Here is a 22590-nt window from a genome sequence, read left to right on the forward strand (position 1 = left end):
GTATATGTATATATATATATCCTAAAAAGGAAGTTATGTTTCTTAAAAAACATTCTAAGGGGAGCTGAGGACTACTTGGGTAGCCTCAGAGCAGATTACACAGAATGCAGACAAGGAAACATTCAGCAATAGTTCATATGTCAGAGCAGTTGGTTTTTGGATGCCATGCTACACTTAGGAAACAGTGCCCATTTTTTTGGTTTATGTGGGATAGAATTTTTTAAATATATTGATAAGAGTAACTAAAGAGCTATTAACTCTAGATCTTTGTTTTTTAAAATTTTAAAAAAATGTATCAACTCTTTTAATATTCTTTTGTGTAGATCTGTTTCCGAACTACTATCAAATTCAAAGTTTGATGTTAATTATGCATTTGGACGTGTGAAAAGAAGCTTGCTTCACATTGCAGCAAAGTAAGATTAAAGCTATTTTGAATTGAACTCTCGTCTAGAGTAATGATCAGTAGTAGTAGGATTTGAATCAGTGTTGGCCCAGGGTAGTTATGGAGAGAAATGAGAACAGACATCTGAATGGTTCTTTATATGTTAAGGGCATAGTGTGCTATGCTTACATTCTTTACCTAAATATATTGTTAACCTCGGGATTGGACTCTAGTCTCATATCCACTGTCTTAGCTTGTTCTAGATCAAAGCAGAATATGTTAGGCACTGGGTTGTCTTTTTTAGAAATACTTAGACTCTCATTCATCGAAATTTTTCTTTTATCCAACCAATATGAGATTTTATATGCTAACTACACATGGTCATTGGCCTTATACAGGGGTGGGCAAAAATAGGTATTCAGTTGTGAGTACATGAAACAGGGTTTATTCTTGTGTTATTATTTATTAGTTATTGTGTTATTTTCCATAGGAACAACTGTAAACCTACTTTTGCCCCATCCTATATTTTAAAGTAGAGGATATTTATTATTTGTGACAGAAGTCATCTTTTAGGTTAATATGAACCTCAAAAATAATGTGTTTAATAAGCTTTTTGTTCTTTAATTAAGCTATATCAATTTGGCTGTGTTGAATGTATCTGATCTATTTTTAATATTGTTTTAGTTGTGGATCTGTGGAATGCTTGGTTCTGCTGTTAAAGAAAGGAGCAAATCCTAACTATCAAGATATTTCAGGCTGTACACCACTTCATTTGGCAGCTAGAAATGGGTAAATATTTCGTTTTCTTAGGTAGATTAAGTTGTATTATTTTTATTCAAGGCACTCTACATTGATTTGATTTTTTCCCCCCCTATTGGTCTTGGTAAGAGGGTCTTGGGTCATTATATTCAATTGTTAAATAACTATCATATTTAATAATTTATGAAATTGTTTACCGATATTTTTCTTCTTGAAAATATATCTGTTGAAGTTAATTTTTACTTGGTTTATAGCAGTGGTTCTCAACCTTCCTAATGCCGCGACCCTTTCATACAGTTCCCCATGTTGTGGTGACCCCCAATTTCATGGTTACAAATTGAACATAATTAAAGCATAGTGATTAATCCCAAAAACAATATGTAATTATATATGTGTTTTCTGATGGTCTTAGGCGACCCCTGTGAAAGGGTTGTTCGACCCCCAAAGGGGTCGTGACCCACAGGTTGAGAATCACTGGTTTATAGTGACATTTTATTTTCTGAAAGGAAAGGTTTTTGCCTTAAAAGGTATCCTTTTTCCTGCTAATCTCTTGTCACAGTTTATTCCATGTTGTATTTTCCAAATTGCTTATTTAGTTAATTTTATTTATGGAATTAAATGCAGATTAAATGTTGTGTTTTTTTTTCCCATTGATTTTAGAGCGAGAGAGGAAGGGAGCGAGAGACAGAGACACAGAGGGAGAAACAACGATTTTTTGTTCCACTTATTTATGCATCTGTTGGTTGTTTCTTGTATGTACCCTGCCTGTAGATCAAACCTGCATCTTTGGCGTATCCAGTTGATGTTCTAACCAACTGAGCTAACTGGCCAGGGCCAGAGTAAATATTATTATATCCAGTTTATTCATAGTAACTATTTGAGAATGAGCTATACTAGATAGAGTAAGCTTTGTTTTTTATTTTATTTTTAAGGATGAAAGTTTTTTTGTTTCTTCAAAATATTTTTATTGATTTTTAGAGAGAGAGGAAGGAAGAGGAAGAGAGAGAAAAACATTGATGTAAGAGCCGCACATCGAACGTTGCCTCCTGCACGAGCCCAGTGCATGAGACCATACCCAACCAACTGAGCACACTGGTCAGGGCATGGAGTAAGCTTTCTTGATTACTCCTGTCAGTGCCAAAACTGCTTTTCATTTTAGTTACAACAAAATGTTTCCTTAATAAATAATGTGCTTGCTAGCCCTCTTTTAAATTTTTAATTAAATCAGCATTTTTCCATTATGGAAGTATTATTTCCAAAATGTGAATATAATTTTTGCCTTTTCCTGCTAACTCTGGTCATCATTATGAACATCATTATGTTATTGTGTACTGTTTTTAAATCCTACTATACTTTTTATGGGTTTCTCTCCTTTTTTGTAAAAAATTTTAGATGTCACATCTCTGTCTGCATCTACCAATATTTATTACTTCTTAAAATTCTGTTTGACTGAGAAACCAGGCAAAAATGATAGGAATTATGTTCAAAATGAAAATAAGTAGTTTTTGATTGTGAGTTTGAGGACCTTATAAACATTTTTCTAATGCTATAAAACTTCTTTATGAAAGTATATTTCCATGTGTCTCTTCTTTTGTTTACTCTTGAAAATATTTTTGTTTTCTGTTCTGAACTGGGATTCTAGATAGGGATATGGGGCTAAAATTGTCTACTGCATCAATCTGAGACAAATTTTTGCATACATGGATTAAGGTGAAACCCAAAGAACAAGAACTTCAGGGATGTCTAGGTTGGAGTGGAAAAGGCATATAGTCCTTTGACCTATCTGGTCTTCCCCATTTTCTGATTTGGCATATGAACTAGTTTAGGTAACAGCTTATTGTTTTTTTAATACTTGGCCACATTAGGTATGTTGTAGGAGGTCACCCCCTAAATCATAGAGTAGATTATTTATTTACTTGCTGAATTAATCTCAGGTCTAGATACCTTATCCCTAGTAGGATAATAATAAAGGTCTGTGAAAAAGTTACATATAGAAAATATCTCAGTACTCTGTTTCAACAATCCTATCTAATAATAGACAAAGATGGTAATTGACTGTACCTTCGCTATGCCTCCCATGGGCTAATCAGCGTGATATGCAAATTAGCCGCCAACAAAGATGGGGGCTAATTTGCATATTACAGGCAGGGCGGGACAGCGCGAGCCGCCATCCGGGCCTTGTGTGCAGCCCCGCCCCCAGCTGGGACCCCCGTGTGCCCCTTGTGTGCAGCCCTGCCTCCAGCTGGGACCCCCGTGTGCCACCTAATACCGGAGCTGCCTAAGCCCCACCCCTAGCCCAGACACCATGGCAATTAGAGAGCAGGAAAGTGCTGCCCACAGGGAGCACCCAGCAGGGCTTGACCCCGGGTGCCCTGGCGATCCAGCGATCGGTGAGCAGGAAAGTGCGCCCTGTAGGTAGCACCCAGCAAGGCCTGCTCCTGGATCGCCGGCGGCCATCCCCGAGCAGGAAAGGGCGGCCTGCAGGCAGCCCCCGTGTGCGCCTGCTCCTGGGTCACCTCGGCGATCCCAGAGCAGGAAAGGGCGGCCTGCAGGCAGCCCCCGTGTGCGCCTGCTCCTGGGTCGCCGGCAGCCATCCCAGAGCAGAAAAGGGCGGCCTGCAGGCAGCCCCCGTGTGCGCCTGCTCCTGGGTCGCTGATGTGATCCCAGAGCAGGAAAGCATGGCCTGTAGGCAGCACCCCACCCTGGCCACAGCTCAAGGGAAAGTACAACACACAGTGGAGGCCAGGAGCCTGAGAGATCAACAGAGGGGGGCGCCTGCTCCAAGCCTCCAAGGTGTGGCTGGGGGCAGGCCCCCAGCAGACACACACACACACACACAGCGCCTACTCTGAGCCTCCAACGTGGCTGGGGGCAGACCCCCAGCGGGGACACACACACACACACACACACACACACACACACACACACACATACGGCAACTGCTTTGAGCCTACGTGGCGCGGCTGGGGGCAGGCCCCAGCAGACACACACACACACACACGGGACGCCTGCTCCGAGCCCACCCCCCAGTGCACGAATTTCGTGCACCGGGCCTCTAGTTGTAAATGAAAGGACAAATTGGTGCACAGCAGGGCCAAAATTGTAGTAGGAAGACTTAGTCATTTAGGAGACTATTACTTCCCCCCCTCATCTTTGTTGATGTATAATTGACAAAATAACAAGATATTTAAAGTATACATTGTAATGATTTGATATATCTGTACATTGTGAAATGATTCCTTCCATCTAGTTAATTAACACATTCATTCACCATCATCTCACAACTCATATATTTATCTTTCTTTTTTGCGGAGGGGTGAGAACATTTAAGTTGGAGACCATTACATTTAAAAAAAAATGTTTTTATTAATTTCAGAGAGGAAGGGTGATAGAGAGAGAGAGAGAGAGAGAGAGAGAGAAACATCAGTGATGAGAGAGAATCATCCATCGGTTTTCTCCTGCAAGCCCCCTACTAGGTGTCAAGCCCACAATCTGGGCATGTACCCTGACCGGGAATTGAACGGGTGACCTCTTGTTTAATGGCTGGCGAGACCATTACATTTTTAAAAAAATATATTTTTATTGATTTTAGAAAGGGAAGAGGGAGAGAGAGATAGAAACATCAGTGATGAGAGAGAATCATTGATCGGCTGCCTCCTGCACGCCCCCTACTGGAGGTCAAGCCTGCAACCCGGGCATGTGTCCTTGACCAGAATCAAACCCTGGACCCTTCAATCCGCAGGCTGATACTCTATCCACTGAGCCAAACCAGCTAGGGCAAGACCATTACATTTTAAAGATGAAGAAATATGAGAGATACTGCATTACTCACATGGCAGGTCAGTGAAGAGAAAAGGAATAAGAAGAGCTCATAACCCTGACATAACATCAATTTGGATGCCTTTCGTACTTAACTTTTTTTTATTATTTATTAAAAATTCCCCTATGACCTATGCTTCAATCTATACAAATTTGAACTCATAAAGAAATTATAGCAAAAAGCTATGTCTGAAAACATAAGCAGCTGCAGGAATTAACAAGTACTCAAGTTGCTTAGCAAACATTCATTGAGCTCCTCTTAAGTTGTACAATCGAACTGTGACTTACTGGTTCATAGGTCAACACTCAGCTACTGAGTCAGGGCAGCTGGGTTGTTCTTTTCTTATAAAAGATTTGTTCAGCCAATAAAATTTGTAGCTGTTGATTTGTAAGATTAATAATAATCTATAAAGTTTTATTGAGAATGACTAGCTATGTTTAGTATTGAGTTGATTAAAGAAATATGATATAATACATGGCATGAAGAAATTTATGATCTAATTGAGTAGTGATATATACACATGTATATTGTATGTACTAAATACTCTGTATGCCATATACTATCTATGTGAAGACTACTCATTTATTAATACTATATATACATAGTATAGTATATATAATATAGTACACATACACTGTTATGTATTTTTATGCACATAATTATTTATTCAACTAGATAATAAACTTTTATGCTATGGACTATATCATATTTCCTTAATCAAAGCATATATATATATATGTATCTATATATACACACACACACATATGAAATGGATATTATATACACACATATGTGTGTATCACTTTATTTCCAAAGCATGAATTTTCATTTTATTATTTAATGAAGGGGACATTGAGATGAATACTGAATAGTAACTAGTAATGGATCAGGCTAAGATGAATCATTGTGAGCAAAACAAAATGGGTAGGCAGTTCAAAAGGGGCAAAGGACTTGAATAGGCATTTCTCCAAAGATATACAGATGGCTACTAAGCACATGAAAAGGTACTCACTGTCACTAATCATTAGGGAAATGCAAAACAAAACTATAATGAGTTATCATCACACTTATTAGTATGACTATCAAAGAAAAACAACAAAACAAAGCAGAAAGTAACAAGTTTTGATGAGGATGTGGAGAAATTGGAACTCTGTCCACTGTTGGTGGGAATGTAAAATGGTACAGGTGCTCTAAAAAACATTTTGGTGGTTCCTCAAAAAATTAAAAATAGAAATACCATATAATCCAACAATCCCACTTCTGGATATATACCCAATAACATTGAAAGCAGGGTCTTGAAGAAATATTTCTGTACCCATGTTCATAGCTGTTCACAATAGCTAAAATGTAAACAACCTAAATATGTATCCATTGACAGATGAACGGGTAAGCAAAATGTGGTATGTACATATTTTGGAATATTATTCAGTCTTAAAAAGGAAGGAAATTCTGACATATGCTAAAACGTGGATAAATCTCATGGACATTATGCTAAGTGTCTTTGTGACTAACATTAGGCCAGTCACAAAGAGACAAACACCTGTCTGATTCCACTTTTATGAGGGACTTATATAAGCCCAAATTTTAGAGACAGAAAGTACCATGGTGGTTGTGAGGAGCTAAGGGTAGAAAAGATGGGGAGTTATTGTTTAATGGATTTCAGTTTTCAAGATGAAAAGAGTTCTCGAGATGGATGGTGATGGTTACACAATATGAATGTACTTAATACCACTGAACTGTATACTTAAAAATGGTTAATATGCTATATTTTATGTTATGTGTATTTTACTACAGTAAACATGAAAAACAATGAAGTAAGTAGGGGGATGCATATACATGTATTTTATTTTGTGCTTATGTTTTTATAATTCATCTTAGTATTAACTTTTAAATATTTTATAATCATGAATGTAGGATACAACATTGAGACATGCTTTTGCTATATATATTCATTCCTCTTTCATTAGGCTTATGTTATACTAGAGGCCCAGTGCACGAAATTCGTGCATGGGGGGCGGTGTCCCTCAGCCCAACCTGCACCCTCTCCAATCTGGGACATCCCTCTCACAATCTGGGACTGCTGGCTCCCAACCGCTCGCCTGCCTGCCTGCCTGATTTCCTCTTCTGCTTGCCAGCCTGATCTCCCCTTAACCACTCCCCTGCCAGCCTGATCGATGCCTAACCACTCCCTTGCCGGCCCAGTTGCCCCCAACTGCCCTTCCCTGCCAGCCCGGTCACCCCCAAGGCCCTCCCCTGCCGGCCCAGTCGCCCCCAATGGCCCTCCCCTGCTGGCCATCTTGTGGCTGTGGGCGCCACCATCTTTGAGGGTGGGGCAGTCAATTAGCATATCCCCTCCTTATTGGCTGTGGGTGCCGCCATCTTTGTGATGATGTAATGGTCAATTAGCATATTCCCTCTTTTTATTAGATAGGATTGCTAATGAAAATTACTATTTCAGATATTCAGTCAACACTAGAAATTTCTCAGCATTTTGAATGATGACTGTCCCAATGACATGAAAATCTTATTGTGCCTTTTCTTTATCCTATTATCTTTGAGTCATAGAAACAATTTTGTATATTATTTCAAATGTTATAGTGTTTATTTAAATACTGAAGATATGGATTGATACTTTATATAGCATAATAATTGTTATTTGTTTATATTTCTAGTATCAGTTATTTGTGACTTTCTTTCTTTTTAGGCAGAAGAAATGCATGAGTAAATTATTAGAATACAGTGCTGATGTCAACATTTGTAATAATGAAGGCCTTACAGCAGTAAGTGCTAAGAATTTCTTGAGATTTTTAAAATGCTTTTTAGAAATAACATTGAAGGTGATAGTAATGCAAAGTGCAGTACAAGTGTTTTTGCAAGTTACTTCTTTGTGATAATTAAGAAGATGCAGAATGATTTGAGATATAGTTCTCAGCTATATTTATTAAGAGAAGATATGGTCCACCATATTTCTTCTTTTTCCTCCAGTTTGAATGTATGCCTTTTCATTTGTTTTGAAGTCTTATTCCCCTAGCTTTTGTTATCGATTTTCAATGACTTTCAGTGGTCCCCTACTGGGGATTGAGCCTGAAACTTGGGCATGTGCCCTGACTAGGAATTGAACTATGACCTCCTGGTTCATAGGTTGATGCTCAACCATTGAGCCACATAGGCCAGGCAGTTGTTATACTTTGATCCACATAGATATTTTAGAGGGATGGTATAGGATATTTGAAGATATTATTGAAATAAAAAATTTTAATCAAATTGTCATTATTTATTTTATAAGTAGAGCTAAAATAGAATTTTGTGATTATTGAGAAATTGTTTTGAAGTCATGACAGAAGATGTTAAGTTTTACTTATTAAATTTTACCTCCCTATTTGTGAGGTGATAGAGATATTAATTAACTGGAAGGCGGGAATCCTTTGACAATGTATATGAAATCATCACACTGTATACTTTAAATATTTTATAATTTTATTTGTTAATTATATTTCAATAAAGCTTAATGATGTGCTAGGTATTACAGAGGATTATAAAACTATGGAACTGTCAGCAGTCTGTCCTTAGAGCACTGTCTAATATAGGTAAGATAAAGTGTCCAATATTCGCATAATGTTTATCACATTAGTTTTTATCTGCTAATTTCTTCCACTCCTAAACTTTAAAGGAAGTAGAGTAGGACATTTTTAAACATCAAATTTTAACCTAAAAACTATTCATGTGCATATTTAAAGGGTCATTTGATTATACCAGGCTGTTATAGAAAAAGTCTCTATTCTTTTTCTGCCTGGGATCAACCTCGGTGTTCTCTCCTGTGGGCCTGATTGGTGTGGTGTGCCTCCTTTTCTTGGATACTATTCTGGCTGCCAAGCATGTTCCTGCCTTATCCCAGACCACCATGGTGGAGTTAATTCAGCAGTTGGGTTCATTGACCTCATTGGCTGAAGGAAGCTGGGATGGTGGAGATGTGTTGCTACAGAATTGAGTACTAGTCACCAAACATGAAGGGGAGTAAAGCCAAGCACTGCTGAGATGACGTAACCTTCAGTAGGGAGCCAAGAGCCCCAGGATTGTTTTTACAGAAGGAGAGAATCGTTGACTACATGCTTTCTAGGTTGGTCAACCTCACAAAAGACTCCTCATGTTTCTTCATTTGTTCTTTCAAAGGACAGTACTTAACTATATGCTAGGTAGGCACTTTGCTGGTGTGGGGATAGAGTAGTGAATATTTCTGACCCAGACCTTGTCATCTCCAAACACGAAAGTCAGCAGGTGTTGGTGACACATTGAAATGTCAACATAGGAGATGGAGAGCTATGGAAGAAATGGAGGGGGATCCATCCTTACCTAGGAGCATGAGAGCTGAGGCCAAGGGACAATTAAACATTGGAGTGTTAAAAGTGGTGGCTAAAAGAGTGTTAAAAGAGTTCTAGCTCTGTGGAATAGATTGTTGAAGGCTTAGAAATGAAAGAGAGTATGATACATTAGAACAATGAGCTTAATGTGATATTCAGATACCCCTGGAGCTTCATGAGTACTTCCAAAGGCTGGTGGCATGTATATTTAAGGATATCACTTTACAGATCTTCAGTTTCTATGTTTCTATGTGCTCTTAAGATGATCTGCTCAAGAGCATCCCCTGGTAGAGAGCCAGCCCTTTCCACTTTTACCTTTAAAATCACTCTTCCACCACTTGTTTTGAGCAGAATACATTTTATACTCACCCATCCTGAATATTGCCAAGACACATTGTCAAGGATGGGGTGGGGCTAGGAGTAAACAAACAAACAAACAAAAAACCAACTCAAAATATTGGTGTCTGCAAAGGCTCTATCATTCATCACCCTTAGGCTTTTTCCTGTCTTACATGTATTGCTGTTACTGGTGAAGTATTTAGACTTGAGTTGCTTTATTCTGAATTCAGCACAATTACAAAAATGATGCAATAGGTGTGTTGGAATATTTGCTTGGTTTGTCACCAATACCATCTCACAACTACTATCAAAGAATTCATTGCCTCTGAGGTAAAGTTCAGTGAGAAGCAAAAGAACATCAGTAGGAAATGCTGAAGTCAGTGGTGACTCTTTTCACCCAGCTGGCAGTCAGGGTGACTTTTAATCTATCTATTTTATTCATACTTATATCTACCTATATTTACCTATATTAGGAAATGGAGGAAATGGGCAGTGACTGCTAATGGGTACAGGTTTTCTTTTTGGGGAAATGAAAGTATTCTAAAATTGATGGTGGTGATCACACAACTCTGAATATACTAAAAGTCTATAGGTTGTATACTTAAATAGGTGAATTGTATGGCATTATGCCTCAAGTAAATACACATATACCTTATGACACCCTCGTCCCCCCCCAAAATAAAACATTCTCTTGATCTTCCTCCCAACCTCCAAAATTCTCATTCCATAGTGAGCTCCTCTCAATTATTTTTAATGGATTTAAACATTTTGTTTTCCCTGTATCTGAATGACATGCTAATATTGCTACCTTTTGAATTTTTCAGTTTTAGGCTTCACCTATTGATTTTCTGAACAATAAGATTATTGCTGTCTTTTTCAGCCTCCCTCCCATATCCCTTCATGTACAAGCACATTCCCTCAGACCCTTACAATAGAGTCACAATTTTAGTTATTTCATTTTTCAATGTTTTAGTTTTTGATTGTGTAAAAACTATTCATAGTTAGGTTAAGTTGTTTTTTATTGTTACTTTTCTGTTTTATAAAGCATTTTATTTTTCATGTAGTTAAAAATTGCATTTAAAAAATTGAGGTAATTGTAGATTCATATGCAGTTGTAAGATACAGAAAAACCCCCTGTATATTTTGCCCAGTTTCTCATTGATCACATTTTACAGGACCATAGTATAATATAATATCCTGACCAGGGTATTGACATGGATACAGTCTTACTCATTTCCTGTTTTACTTGCTTACTTGTACCCAGTTTTACCTGTGTGTATGTATGTACATATATTAAGTTTTATACAGTTTTATTACCTGTGTAGATCCATGGGTCCACTACCGTAGTCAACATCCTGAACATTTCCAATTCCACAAAGATGCCTTGTGTTGCTCTTCTTTTCTAATCACACCTTTCTCCCCCTTAACTCCCAGGCCTAACCCCTGGCAACCACTAATCTATTTTTCTTTTCTGAAATGTTGTTTCAAGAATATAGACATGGAATCATAATGTGTGGAATTTTTTGGGATTGGCTTTTGTATACTCATCATATTCCTTGGAGATTGATTTAGATTTTTGTGTGTATCAATAGTTTGTTCTTTTATATTACTGACTAGTATTCCTTGGTGTAGATATACCACTGTTTGTTTAATCATTCACCTCTTGAAGGACAACTGGGTTGTTTCCTGTTTGGAGCTATTGCAAGTAACGCTGCCATAAGCATAAACATTAGTGTACAGGCTTTAGGGGTGAACATACATTTTCATTTCTCTGGAATAAATGCCCAGGAATGCAGTTGCTGGGTTGTATGGCATTTTCCTGTTTAGTTTTCAAATGCACTGCCTAACTTTTCCAGAGTGACTGTATCACCCCACCAGGAATCTAGTTTTTCAGCATCCTCACTAGCATTTGATATTGTTAATGTTTTTTTTATTTTAGCAATTATGATAGGTACTAGAGGCCCAGTGCATGAATTCGTGCACCAGTGGGGTCCCTTGGCCTGGCCTGCGGGATCGGGCTGAAACCGGCTCTCCAATATCCCCCAAGGGGTCCCAGATGGTGAGGGGGCACAGGTCAGGTGGAGGGACCCCACCGGTGCATGATTGAGGTTGGGGAGGGATGCGGGAGGTTGGCCAGCAGGGAGGGACCCCAGGAGGGCTCCAGGGCATGTCCGGCCTGCCTCGCTCAGTCCTGATTGGCTGGACCCCAGCAGCAAGCTAACCTACTAGTGGGAGCATCTGCCCCCTGGTGGTCAGTGCACGTCATAGCAAGCAGTTGAGTTGCCTTAGCATATAATTAGCATATTACGCTTTGATTGGTTGAACGGCTGACCGAACGACCGGACACTTAACATATTAGGCTTTTATTATTTAGGATAATTATATCTCTTGTAGTTTTACTTTGCTTTTGCCAAATTGCTGATATTGTTGAACATGTTTTTATATGCGTTTTTTACCATTTGTGCATTTTTTACCATTTGTTCATCCTCTTATATGAAATGATAGTTCATGTCATTTGTCCATTTTCTAATTGGATTTTTTAAAAAATTTATTGATTGCTTTTTAGAGAGAGAGAGAGGAGAGAGAGAGAGAGAGAGAGAGAGAGAGGGAGGAAGAAGCAATGCTTTGTTGTTCTACTTATTTATGCATTCAGTGGTTGATTCTTGTATGTGCCCTCACCATGGATAGAATACAAAACCTTGGAGTATGGAGTAGATGCTCTAACCAACTGAAGTAAAGAATATGACACCCACTTTGTTAATTACTTTTTAATTTATGTTTGCTTCTGGGGAAGGAAAATTATTCAGTACCTTTTCTATAGAGGAAACCTATTTATAGAGTCCAGGATCATCTAAGAAGCAGACTATTTGGTGATCCTTAGTCTAAACTTAACTACTTTGAACCATGAAGTGCTTGATTTTGAAATACATGGTGGTGTAACCTACATCTTGATGCATATTTTTCCCCCTGTAAAAATGTAATAGGAAAAAATATATATATAGGCTTAAATTTTAATTTTAGTTTTTAGTGTGTATTATGCTCACACTTGGGAAGTAATAGCATCTATCTGCTGTTTTTATGTGAAACACTCCTGCATAAATGCTAAGTAACTAACTGACTGCACAGATACACTGGCTGGCTGTGAATGGGCGGACAGAGCTACTCCATGACCTTGTACAGCACGTCAGTGACGTCGATGTTGAGGATGCAATGGGGCAGACAGCGCTGCATGTAGCCTGCCAGAATGGTCACAAGACGGTAAATTCAGCTGTGAAAACTTTAAGTTGCATGTGTTTATTTTTGAAAACTTTGAATCATGTAATGTTTCTCACTGTGCATACATAATTGGAAACATGAAGCATCATAGCAACATCTTGTTATAACATTTTCTGCATCATACAGACTTCTGGTTAATATATTTTATGTGGAAAAAGGAATAGAAAATAGTGCTTTTAAATCTGTTTAAAATATTTGTAATTTGGATTTCAACTTCATTTTTGATTCATAGATTTTTAAATAGCTGAATATATTAAAAATTTAAATGTAGTATGTTCAGATATAGTTTTAACAATTATGTTTTGTTCTCAGTTTTACCAACTAAGTTTTTCATATTTTCTTTTATTTTTTATTACTAAGCCTCAATGATTGGGATTAGATGTAAAGAAAGTGAATACTGACATTTCTTAAATCATTTAACTTGGGTTATCATATTTGTCTACTATCGCAGAATATGATGCAACCACTAGAATGACAGTTGTTTTCTTTCAGATTTTAGGGTTCTAAAATCATGCATTTGTTTTATAGCAATAGTTTTCTGTTAATTCTATGTACAAACATTTGGCTTTTAAAATTCCTAATAGTTTTCTCTCATTAGGAGACTTTGCTGCCTTATATAAAGGTTGTTAGCTTACGATTATAGATGAATTTCTGCTTTGCTATAATTTCCTGGTTACTTTCCGGTTGTTTCCTCCCCCACCCCCGCCCCCGCCACACACACACACACACACACACACCCACTAATGCAAAATTGCGCATTTGCTATTATTGATAATAGAATGTTGCTTATTTACTTGCTAACCGTAAAAATAACAACAACAAAGACCAACCCTATACAACAACTTTAAAGATACAAAATTTGCTTGTTTATATTTATTTTTTTGTATACTCTTTGGGTCTTACCTTTCTGTGGGAGAATTCTTAGTGGAGTCATTGGTTTCCTTCTCTGCAAACACTTTTTCCTAACCTGGTTCAGGATATAGGATCCTACGTGTTTAGATGCTTTATGTATGACATCAGTTCACAGAATATTTCACTTCTTTAAGATTGTGAGGCCAAGGTTGACATTGTCTTATTTAAGAGTTAGATAAAAGGAGGGATGTAGGATTCTTTTGATTACATGGAATTTTTCTGATCATCATTGTTCTTTTTAAATTTTTTTGCCTTTTATTATCTGAAAAGTAATCCAGTATTTTCAAGGAATATTTCTTCTCATTGTCTCAGAGTCCACACTATTAAATTTAAAAAATATTTTGTATGATAAAAAATGATCTGAAATATTCTACTCTTGAGTGGCCCAGTGTTTTTTTTTCTCTCTCTCTCTCTGTGTGTATTTTCTATACTGGACTGTACTTTATTTATTTTTTTGAAATTTATCTTTATAACAGGTAAGTGGAATGTCATGTACTGAGATTGCAAACCCTACCTGTTGTTCAGGAACTTGTGTAGGAAAAAACTGGAATTCAGATTAGGAATGATCTACAAAATTGCATTTTAGCTGCCTTGAATCAGTGAAGAAGCAAGAATTACATAGAAAATCTTATTTCAAAACATGTGCATTACAGGCTGAATTAGAAATTTAGAATTGCCTTCTGAAGTTATTGAAAGGTAGGTAGTATAAGTATAATATATTCCATATGGTTTGCAACTTAAAGCAGGTGTGGTAAAGTAAGGGAGAATTCCTCATAGCCAAATGCCTTTGAAGAATTATATTCTCAGAAGATTTATAGGGAGCCTGACTTTACTGTGGTGATGAGTTTTACAGGGTGAGATTTTGCAGATATAGTAGAGGAGGAAGTGTACAAAAAACCATGTTGACTGGTGGTTGATTGTATTAGTGAGTGAGATTCCATTCTGTCATAGTTGATCAGTTGTAGTTATCTGCAAGGATCATATACAGATAATATTTAAAACTGTTTTTGGAGTCATTGTATTCATCTTTAATCCTTCTTCAATTAGGGCAAGAAAGGATCTTGAAAAATTAGCGTACCTTCTAGCCTCCAGGCTGAATTGTATTTCTAAAAATCTGTGTTGACAGTTGTACTAATATTACCTGTGTCTCATAATTACTCATGTATTTCTGGTCTGTGTTCACAGTTCCATGGATAAGCATATCCTTTTATCTAGAGCTGAATATGATTTATTGGGTTATAAGATATAAGTTATTACTGGATAGGGATTATTGATTTTTTAAACTCTGTGTATCTTTCCATAAGTTGACTACTGAGTCTAAAATGCTTTGTCAGGTATCACAATTGGGACTTATTTTAGTGGCAAGTGAAAATGGCCTTTTTATTGTCTCAAAGTGGCCAGTTCTTACATCAAATCATTAACAGGTATTCAACACTGGTGTCCATGTAGATACAGGTTCAAGATTTCAGTTTATGTTTAAGCTGAAAAGCTTGCATATTGATTATGTATTTTTTATAAAATGAAATAGGAAACTTTAGAGGGGGAAAGAAACTCTATTTTAAAACATTTTTAAAAGCATATAATTTCTTTCAAATTATAGAAACAGCTATGACAAAGAAGTCCTCTGAAGTTTCAATCTAATCTCATTTTAGAGTAAATCTCAAAGGGGCATGATAAGATTTAACTGGCTGAGAGCTCTAAAGCTTTGTAGAATTTGTAATTGAAGACTATATTTTTGCTCTCAGGCTAAGAATTACAGATTTACATTACTTTTTTAAAGTTAAAAGATTTGGTATATTCATTTTTGTCATAACTAAGAAATCGAGTAATCTTTGCTATGATTTCAAATAGATGCATAAATTTCATTAGCAGTAAAGGTCTCATCATCCTCTTGTTGGAAAGAAGTGGTTTCGGCAGTTGAAGAGTACCTTCCGATCTTTTATTTGTCCTCGCAACATAACAGCACTATGATTTTAAACTACTTCTATTCCTATTTATAAGTGATCAGGTCAAAGAAATGATCATAACAATTTCTGAATAATGCAATTATCTATAACTTTCCTTAGGTCAATTGTTAATTAGCTATATGATACTAAAATTATGGTTTGTTTTTCGATACTGATTTTGACATATCATTTCAGAGTTTGATTATTCAGCTGGCTTATTATATATAGTTTTTGGCAACTCTTTGTTCCCACGCCTTATGTAGCTCCTAAGGTATATTCTGTTTACTGATCACATAATTAAGAAAAGCGTTGTGAACACGTTGGAAAACACTTAAGAGCACTAATAGTTTTGGTACTATTACTGTCATTATTAATATGGATGATGGGATTCTTTAAGCAAAGTATAGAGAGCACTATCTGGATCCTTAATTGACTTATCTTGTGCAAAAAGCTATTGTGTTTTTTGAGTTTTAATCTCATTTTTAGAAAGAGTAGTGAAGCCTCATATTATTCTACATGGTGTATAATTTACTCCAATTTATTTGGCCATAAGTTGAATGAATATTTTGGTAATTTTTTCTTTGTTATTAATTAAATTTATTAATGTGTTGAGTTGTCACAAATAGTTGCTTACTGATATCTGGAATACTTTGGATTTAGAAACCCTAGAAGACTTTCAGATGGTTCATTCTCAATTTATATAAATTAGGGTACACAGCAGGATTAGTTTAGAAACGAATTTCAATTTATTTGTACAATAAATTTTACTTTTATCAGAATAAATTTTATATTTCTAAATTTATATAGCTGAATATGAAGCTTCACAAACATAAAGTGGTAGCTGAATCCTGCTTAGATTTAAGCTCTTTTGACACAACTTCCTTAGGTCAGTTGTTAATTAGCTGTATGATACTAATTATGGTATTATAGACTATCTTTGATAGAACTGACTGCATTTTTTGCTGAAATTGTAGGCTTGTTAAGGAACAGTGCTCACCTATATTCAGTCAGCTCTCTTGCTATCTTAAAACACATTGTATGCGGGCCGTTTTTGCTTAATTTTTTGCGCAAATGGCAACATTCAGTAAAATTACGATAACTTTAGTTTTACATATTTTTTTTTCAATGAAACTTTTTGTGATTTACTATAAAATGTATACTGAATTATTTTTCTTACATTTTAAACAGACAAATACTGGAAAACTCACTGGAAAATTGTGTTTACCAGTCAACATAAAACGTATAAATACGTTTCCCGCATCCAATGTGTTAAGCCAGCTCCCAAGCTTTTCATCCAGAGATTATAGACCACGCTTAATTGAAAGCTTTGCAAAAACATTAATTGGATCTGCCTTGAGGCACAAAGGTAGATACTCCAACATTTATTTATTCCTTCCTTCCTTCCTTCCTTCCTTCCTTTCTTTCTTTCTTTCTTCCTGTATTTTTAGGTTTAGAGTAATTTTTTTTATTTTAATGTTAGAATTCTACTTTATCACTTCTAGGCAATGTGAGTAAATAATAAAAAGTTCTCTTTACTCTGGTTTTTCTCACAGAACTGGATAATATTGATTTTTTTCTAGATGTTACATAAGAGTTTAAAGTTTCTATAGTTTTATGTGGACAGATTTCTAGAGAAGATTTATATAAACCAGCCACTGATTAGTGAGTTGGCCGTTTTCTTAGTGCTTAACTTATTTGTGCATTGCTATTAAGTCATTTCATCAGAATTTTTTTCTAATGTTCAGAATTTTAAAAATGTAATTAAATTTATTGGAGTGACATTAGTTAATAATCACAATTCTTTTTAATAGAAGATAAAACAAAGATGCTTGCTTTTTTGTTGTTTGGTCTTTTAGCAAATGATAGTACCATAATGGATTTTACTTGTAGTTTTAATATTGAATATCTATTCCTTTTTACTTTGATTAGTGTTGTTTAGAGTATTGACATTGATAAAGTAGAGCTGCCTTGGATTTCTTTGTAATTTATCAGTGTATTGGGCACAGGTGGTCTTTGTTAGTCACTGCCTTCAATTAAATGACTTTTGTGATTGACCCAAACATTAGCTTTGCACATTAGTTTTCTGCTCAGGATATTGTTTTATCACTTGAAAGGTCATGAATTTTGTTGAAAATGTGTTGTTTCTGCTTAAGAATTTCTTGAGGGCCATATGAAAATCCCCTTTCAATGCTTTCCTTCAGGGTTCCTTCCCAGCACTTTCTTATTCTGTGAGGAAGAAGACCCCTCCATAGTAGATTACCTAGGAATCAGAGAATAATTGTTTTTGTTTTTTAAGGGGAGGAGGGAATTTCAAGTTCTGAATTACTTTAAAAGCATATTTTGGTGATCTGAATTAGTCACATAAAATGATTTCATTTCACTGTAGTGCTTAAAATGTGTTGTGATAACTTGATAAATATAGGTATTCAGCTACAGTCACAAATATTTATGTTGGTGTACTTTTACATGTTTATAGTTATTAAATTGTAGGCTGCTGAGCTTAATTTTTGCAAGTAAATGAGAAACCATAAAATTTTGAAAACAGAACTTACGAACATTGTAAATCACAATTATTATTTTTTTAATTAATGGTTTATATTCTGTTAAGCAGACACAGTACAGTTTTTTACAGAAATATTTGTGTATAAGGGTTTAGGAGTGAGAAATTTGCTAAAACAAATTCAAATCTGTCATTCGAATTCTATTCATTTCTCTGGATAGGTTTTTATCACCATCTAGCACAGTACATATTTTGTTTATTTCATTTGTCTCTTGGTCTTCCTTTTCCACTAGAATGTAAGCTTCATAAGGCAGAGATTTTTGTCCCTTTTATTCATTGCTGTAACTCCAGCATCTAGAGTAGCCCCTAGTACATAATAGACATTGAAATTTTTGTTGAAAGATGGAATGGACTAGTCAAATGCAGTACCATTTTGACCATTTTTCCCTGCCTTTTCTTTCCATTTCCGAGTGTCACTTTTTTCTTTTGTACCTTTAAGTGCAATGAATATTTATAGCGCTGATTCTTATAAAAGATCATGTTTGATTTGTTTGTATTGCTGGTAATCTTTGCTTTTGAGAATCCCTAGGGGTTTTAGTAGTTGAATCTATAATTTATTCTCTTTGATTATGTTTTTGCCTTATACTTCTATATAGTTTAAAAATTTTAAGTACTATTGTTTCTTCAAATGCTTTTATGTATTTATTTAATAAATAGTTTCATGCACCTGAGTCTTACTAGTTACAAAGTTATTTTATCCTTTGTGTATATAGACTGGAAAAATTTTTTAAAACTGTGATTTAGGTCCTGGCCATGGGCATGGCTCAGTGGTTAGAACATTCGCCCATGCACCGAAGGGTCTGAGGTTCAATTCCTGGTGTCAAGAGCACGTACCCAGATTGCAGCTTTGCCAATTAATGTGTCTCTCTCACATCAATGTCTCTCTCTCTCTTCCCCCCCATCCCCCTTTCACTCTCTTTAAAAAAACTAATGGAAAAAATATCCTCCTATGAGGATTAACAAAAAAACAGTGATTTAGGGTCTTTGTGACTTTCTTGCTCCTTGTCCCATTATGCCATTTAATCGATAATTGAATTCTGCATTAGACTTTCTTCTATTTCAGAGCTTTTACAAAAAGAAATCTGTAACTTTTTAATAACAAATATTGATGACTTTTCACTCATTTCAGTGCTGCAAGGTGATTTTTTTATTCATTAAAGTTTCTTTTCTTTTTTTTCTTTATTCATTAAGGTATTACATATGTGTCCTTATGCCCCCATTGCTCCCTCCCATCTCCCCCCATCCCCCTTTCACTCTCTTAAAAAAAACCAATGGAAAAAATATCCTCCTATGAGGATTAACAAAAAAACAGTGATTTAGGGTCTTTGTGACTTTCTTGCTCCTTGTCCCATTATGCCATTTAATCGATAATTGAATTCTGCATTAGACTTTCTTCTATTTCAGAGCTTTTACAAAAAGAAATCTGTAACTTTTTAATAACAAATATTGATGACTTTTCACTCATTTCAGTGCTGCAAGGTGATTTTTTTATTCATTAAAGTTTCTTTTCTTTTTTTTCTTTATTCATTAAGGTATTACATATGTGTCCTTATGCCCCCATTGCTCCCTCCCATCCCCCTGCTCGTGCCCTCACCCCCCTAGTGTCTGTGTCCATTGGTTAGGCTTATATGCAAGCATACAAGTCCTTTGGTTGATCTCTCCCCATTCCCTCTACCCTCCCCTGCCTTCCCTCCGAGATTTGACAGTCCAATAGATGCTTCTCTGTCTCTGGATCTGTTTTTGTTCATCAGTTTATGTTGTTCATTATAATCCACAAATGAGTGAGATCCTGTGATATTTATCTTTCTCTGACTGACTTATTACACTTAGCATAATGCTCTTCAGGTCCATCCATGCTGTTGCAAATGGTAGGAGTTCCTTCCTTTTTACAGCAGCGTAGTATTCCATTGTGTAGATGTACCACAGTTTTTTAATCCACTCATCTGCTGATGGGCACTTAAGCTGTTTCCAAATGTTAGTTATTGTAAATTGTGCTGCTATGAACATAGGGGCGCATATATTCTTTCTGATTGGTGTTTATTGTTTATTTCTGGAATTTTCCACTTAATATATTTTGACTACAGTTGACCGCAGGTAACTGAAACCATGGAAATCAAACTGCAGGTGAAGTGGGACTCCTGTATAATCCTGTACAATAAAAGCGTAGTATGCAAATTGTCCCCTTGACCAGAAGGAAGTTAGTCTGGGAGTATAACCAGGGGGCTGGGCCTGCCAGGGGAAAGAAGGGAGGGAGGGAGAGGGGGAGGGGGAGGGAGGGAGTACCCGTCTTGCAGCTGCTAGGGACCCTACCAGTGCAGGAATTTATAATTATTGTATAATCTCAGTGATTTATTCTCACATTGGTAATCCTGTTTATGAAACCCACCTTGGACTAGAGTTTCCTTCATTTTTCTTTATCTCACTTAAGTATTAGTGATCCACTTGTTTATTTTTTGGTAGCTAGATTTTAAGCTTTTCAAGGTTGAGTGTTATAACTTCCTGATATCAGCTATATAGACCATATACAATATTTGCTGAATGAATTATTTTATAAATAAAAAAATAGGGCATCATTTTGTTTTGTTATTTTATAGTGATATCACTGTTTAGTTTTTAAAGTGTTTATTTTAATACATAGTATTCCATTTTAAGACAAAGTTACTTTTCCTTTGAAATAGTTTTATATTGAAGTTTGTTTTGATTTAATTAACCATCAGAGTGCAATTCTGGAAGGATTTCTAGTAATATGACTAATGATTCACCATTATTCCTCCTGTTGCTTTTCACCACTAACACTTCAGTATTTTATAACAGCCTCAAATAGCATCCTTGATGGAATGTTAGTAGTCTAGATTAAATATTTTGCCATATTTGTTGTGATGGAAACTTAATATACTGAGATATTACTATGAGGCATAACTGGCTTCTAATGGATTGTTGTTTTGGTAATTTTAATAAGGCAGAAAGCTGTGGGATACTTGGACTGACATTCTCTTGATCATGAAAAAAAAATTCCTTGCACCGTGGGAGTCCATTAGATTTTTTAAAAAATTGTCATTTTTATTCTTTCCTTCTTCCTCTCATCAATAAATAATTACTCCATGCTAGGTATTTTTATTTATGTTAAAATATATCTAAGTCACATTTATTATTCATTTTTGAAACTTATATGTTAAAAATTTAAGATCTTCCTATTGTGAAAATGCACTGATTGATCCTTAAAGTATATTTAAAAATTGGACAGATACAGGCAAAAAAAAAAGAAACTAGACTACCAACTTATACCATGCAAGGTGATTTTTATTCTTCACATTCAAGTCTCCTTATGTATTTTTTAGCTTTACCCTGAGGGAAATGGTTTTTTCTTCCTGCTTGTCTTCAGGTAACATTTTATCTACAATCTACAAGTGAAGCTATTAAAAATGTTTTAAAATATATATATTTTTTAGTAGTTGAATATTTTGAGGATCTTAATTGGGATACTTTTGTTAAACAGAAAAGCAGAAAGGAAAAGATAATGATGGAATGATCTTTTCCATTTTATTAAGTGTCTTTTTCTCATAAGAACAAAGAATTTCTACTGTCTTTGTAGAATATTTCCTATATACAAGACTGTGATAGGAACATGTGACAGTTCATATTGTAAGTCATGCTTTCTTACTATGGCTTGCCCCAAGTTTGTCTCACTACTTTGTTGAAGAGAACAGTGGAAGAATGCAGTGGAACCTCGGTTCTCAAACTTAAAATTCGTCTGACAGGTTGTTTGAGAAGCGATTTGTTTGAAAACCAAATTATTTTTTCCCATTAGAAATAATGTAAATGGAATTAATTCATTCTAGACCCCCAAATGATCCCCTGTTTTAACCTTAAATACAGTAGATATCCAATGTACTGTTTAATCTATAAAAAATACTTCCTTTCTTAAATTTGTCGAACCACCCCCTACTAACCTTAAATGAATCACTTTCAGCACTCCTTCCAGGGGTGTCTTTCCGGAGGTCAGTCCGTTGCAACTTCTCTTGCTGTTACTGGATAACTCCTTTTCATTGATCTAAGTCAGCAACAGTTTTTTGTTTTTTAAATTCTTTATTGTTTAAAGTATTACATGAATCTCCTTTTTCCCCCCATTGACCTCTCCCCCATTACCCCCTCCTCCAAGCACAAGCCCTCTCCCCCTCTACTGTCTGTGTCCATTGGTGTTTGCTCATATGCATGCATTCAAGTCCTTTGGTTGATCT

The 22590-nt window shown here is 35.9% G+C and overlaps 1 protein-coding gene across 1 annotated transcript in view; it reads left to right on the forward strand.

The window, feature by feature from the left end:
• Positions 1-22590, forward strand: part of HACE1 (HECT domain and ankyrin repeat containing E3 ubiquitin protein ligase 1) — an 83973-nt gene that overhangs the window by 1209 nt on the left and 60174 nt on the right. The window contains exons 2-5 of the mRNA XM_014531354.1: positions 324-413; positions 1067-1171; positions 7666-7741; positions 12785-12916. Coding sequence (XP_014386840.1) covers positions 324-413; positions 1067-1171; positions 7666-7741; positions 12785-12916 — 403 coding nt within the window. The remainder of the gene's footprint in view (positions 1-323; positions 414-1066; positions 1172-7665; positions 7742-12784; positions 12917-22590) is intronic.

This window comes from Myotis brandtii, unplaced genomic scaffold (assembly GCF_000412655.1).
Source record: "Myotis brandtii unplaced genomic scaffold, ASM41265v1 scaffold8, whole genome shotgun sequence".
Classification (NCBI taxonomy): Eukaryota; Metazoa; Chordata; class Mammalia; order Chiroptera; family Vespertilionidae; genus Myotis; species Myotis brandtii.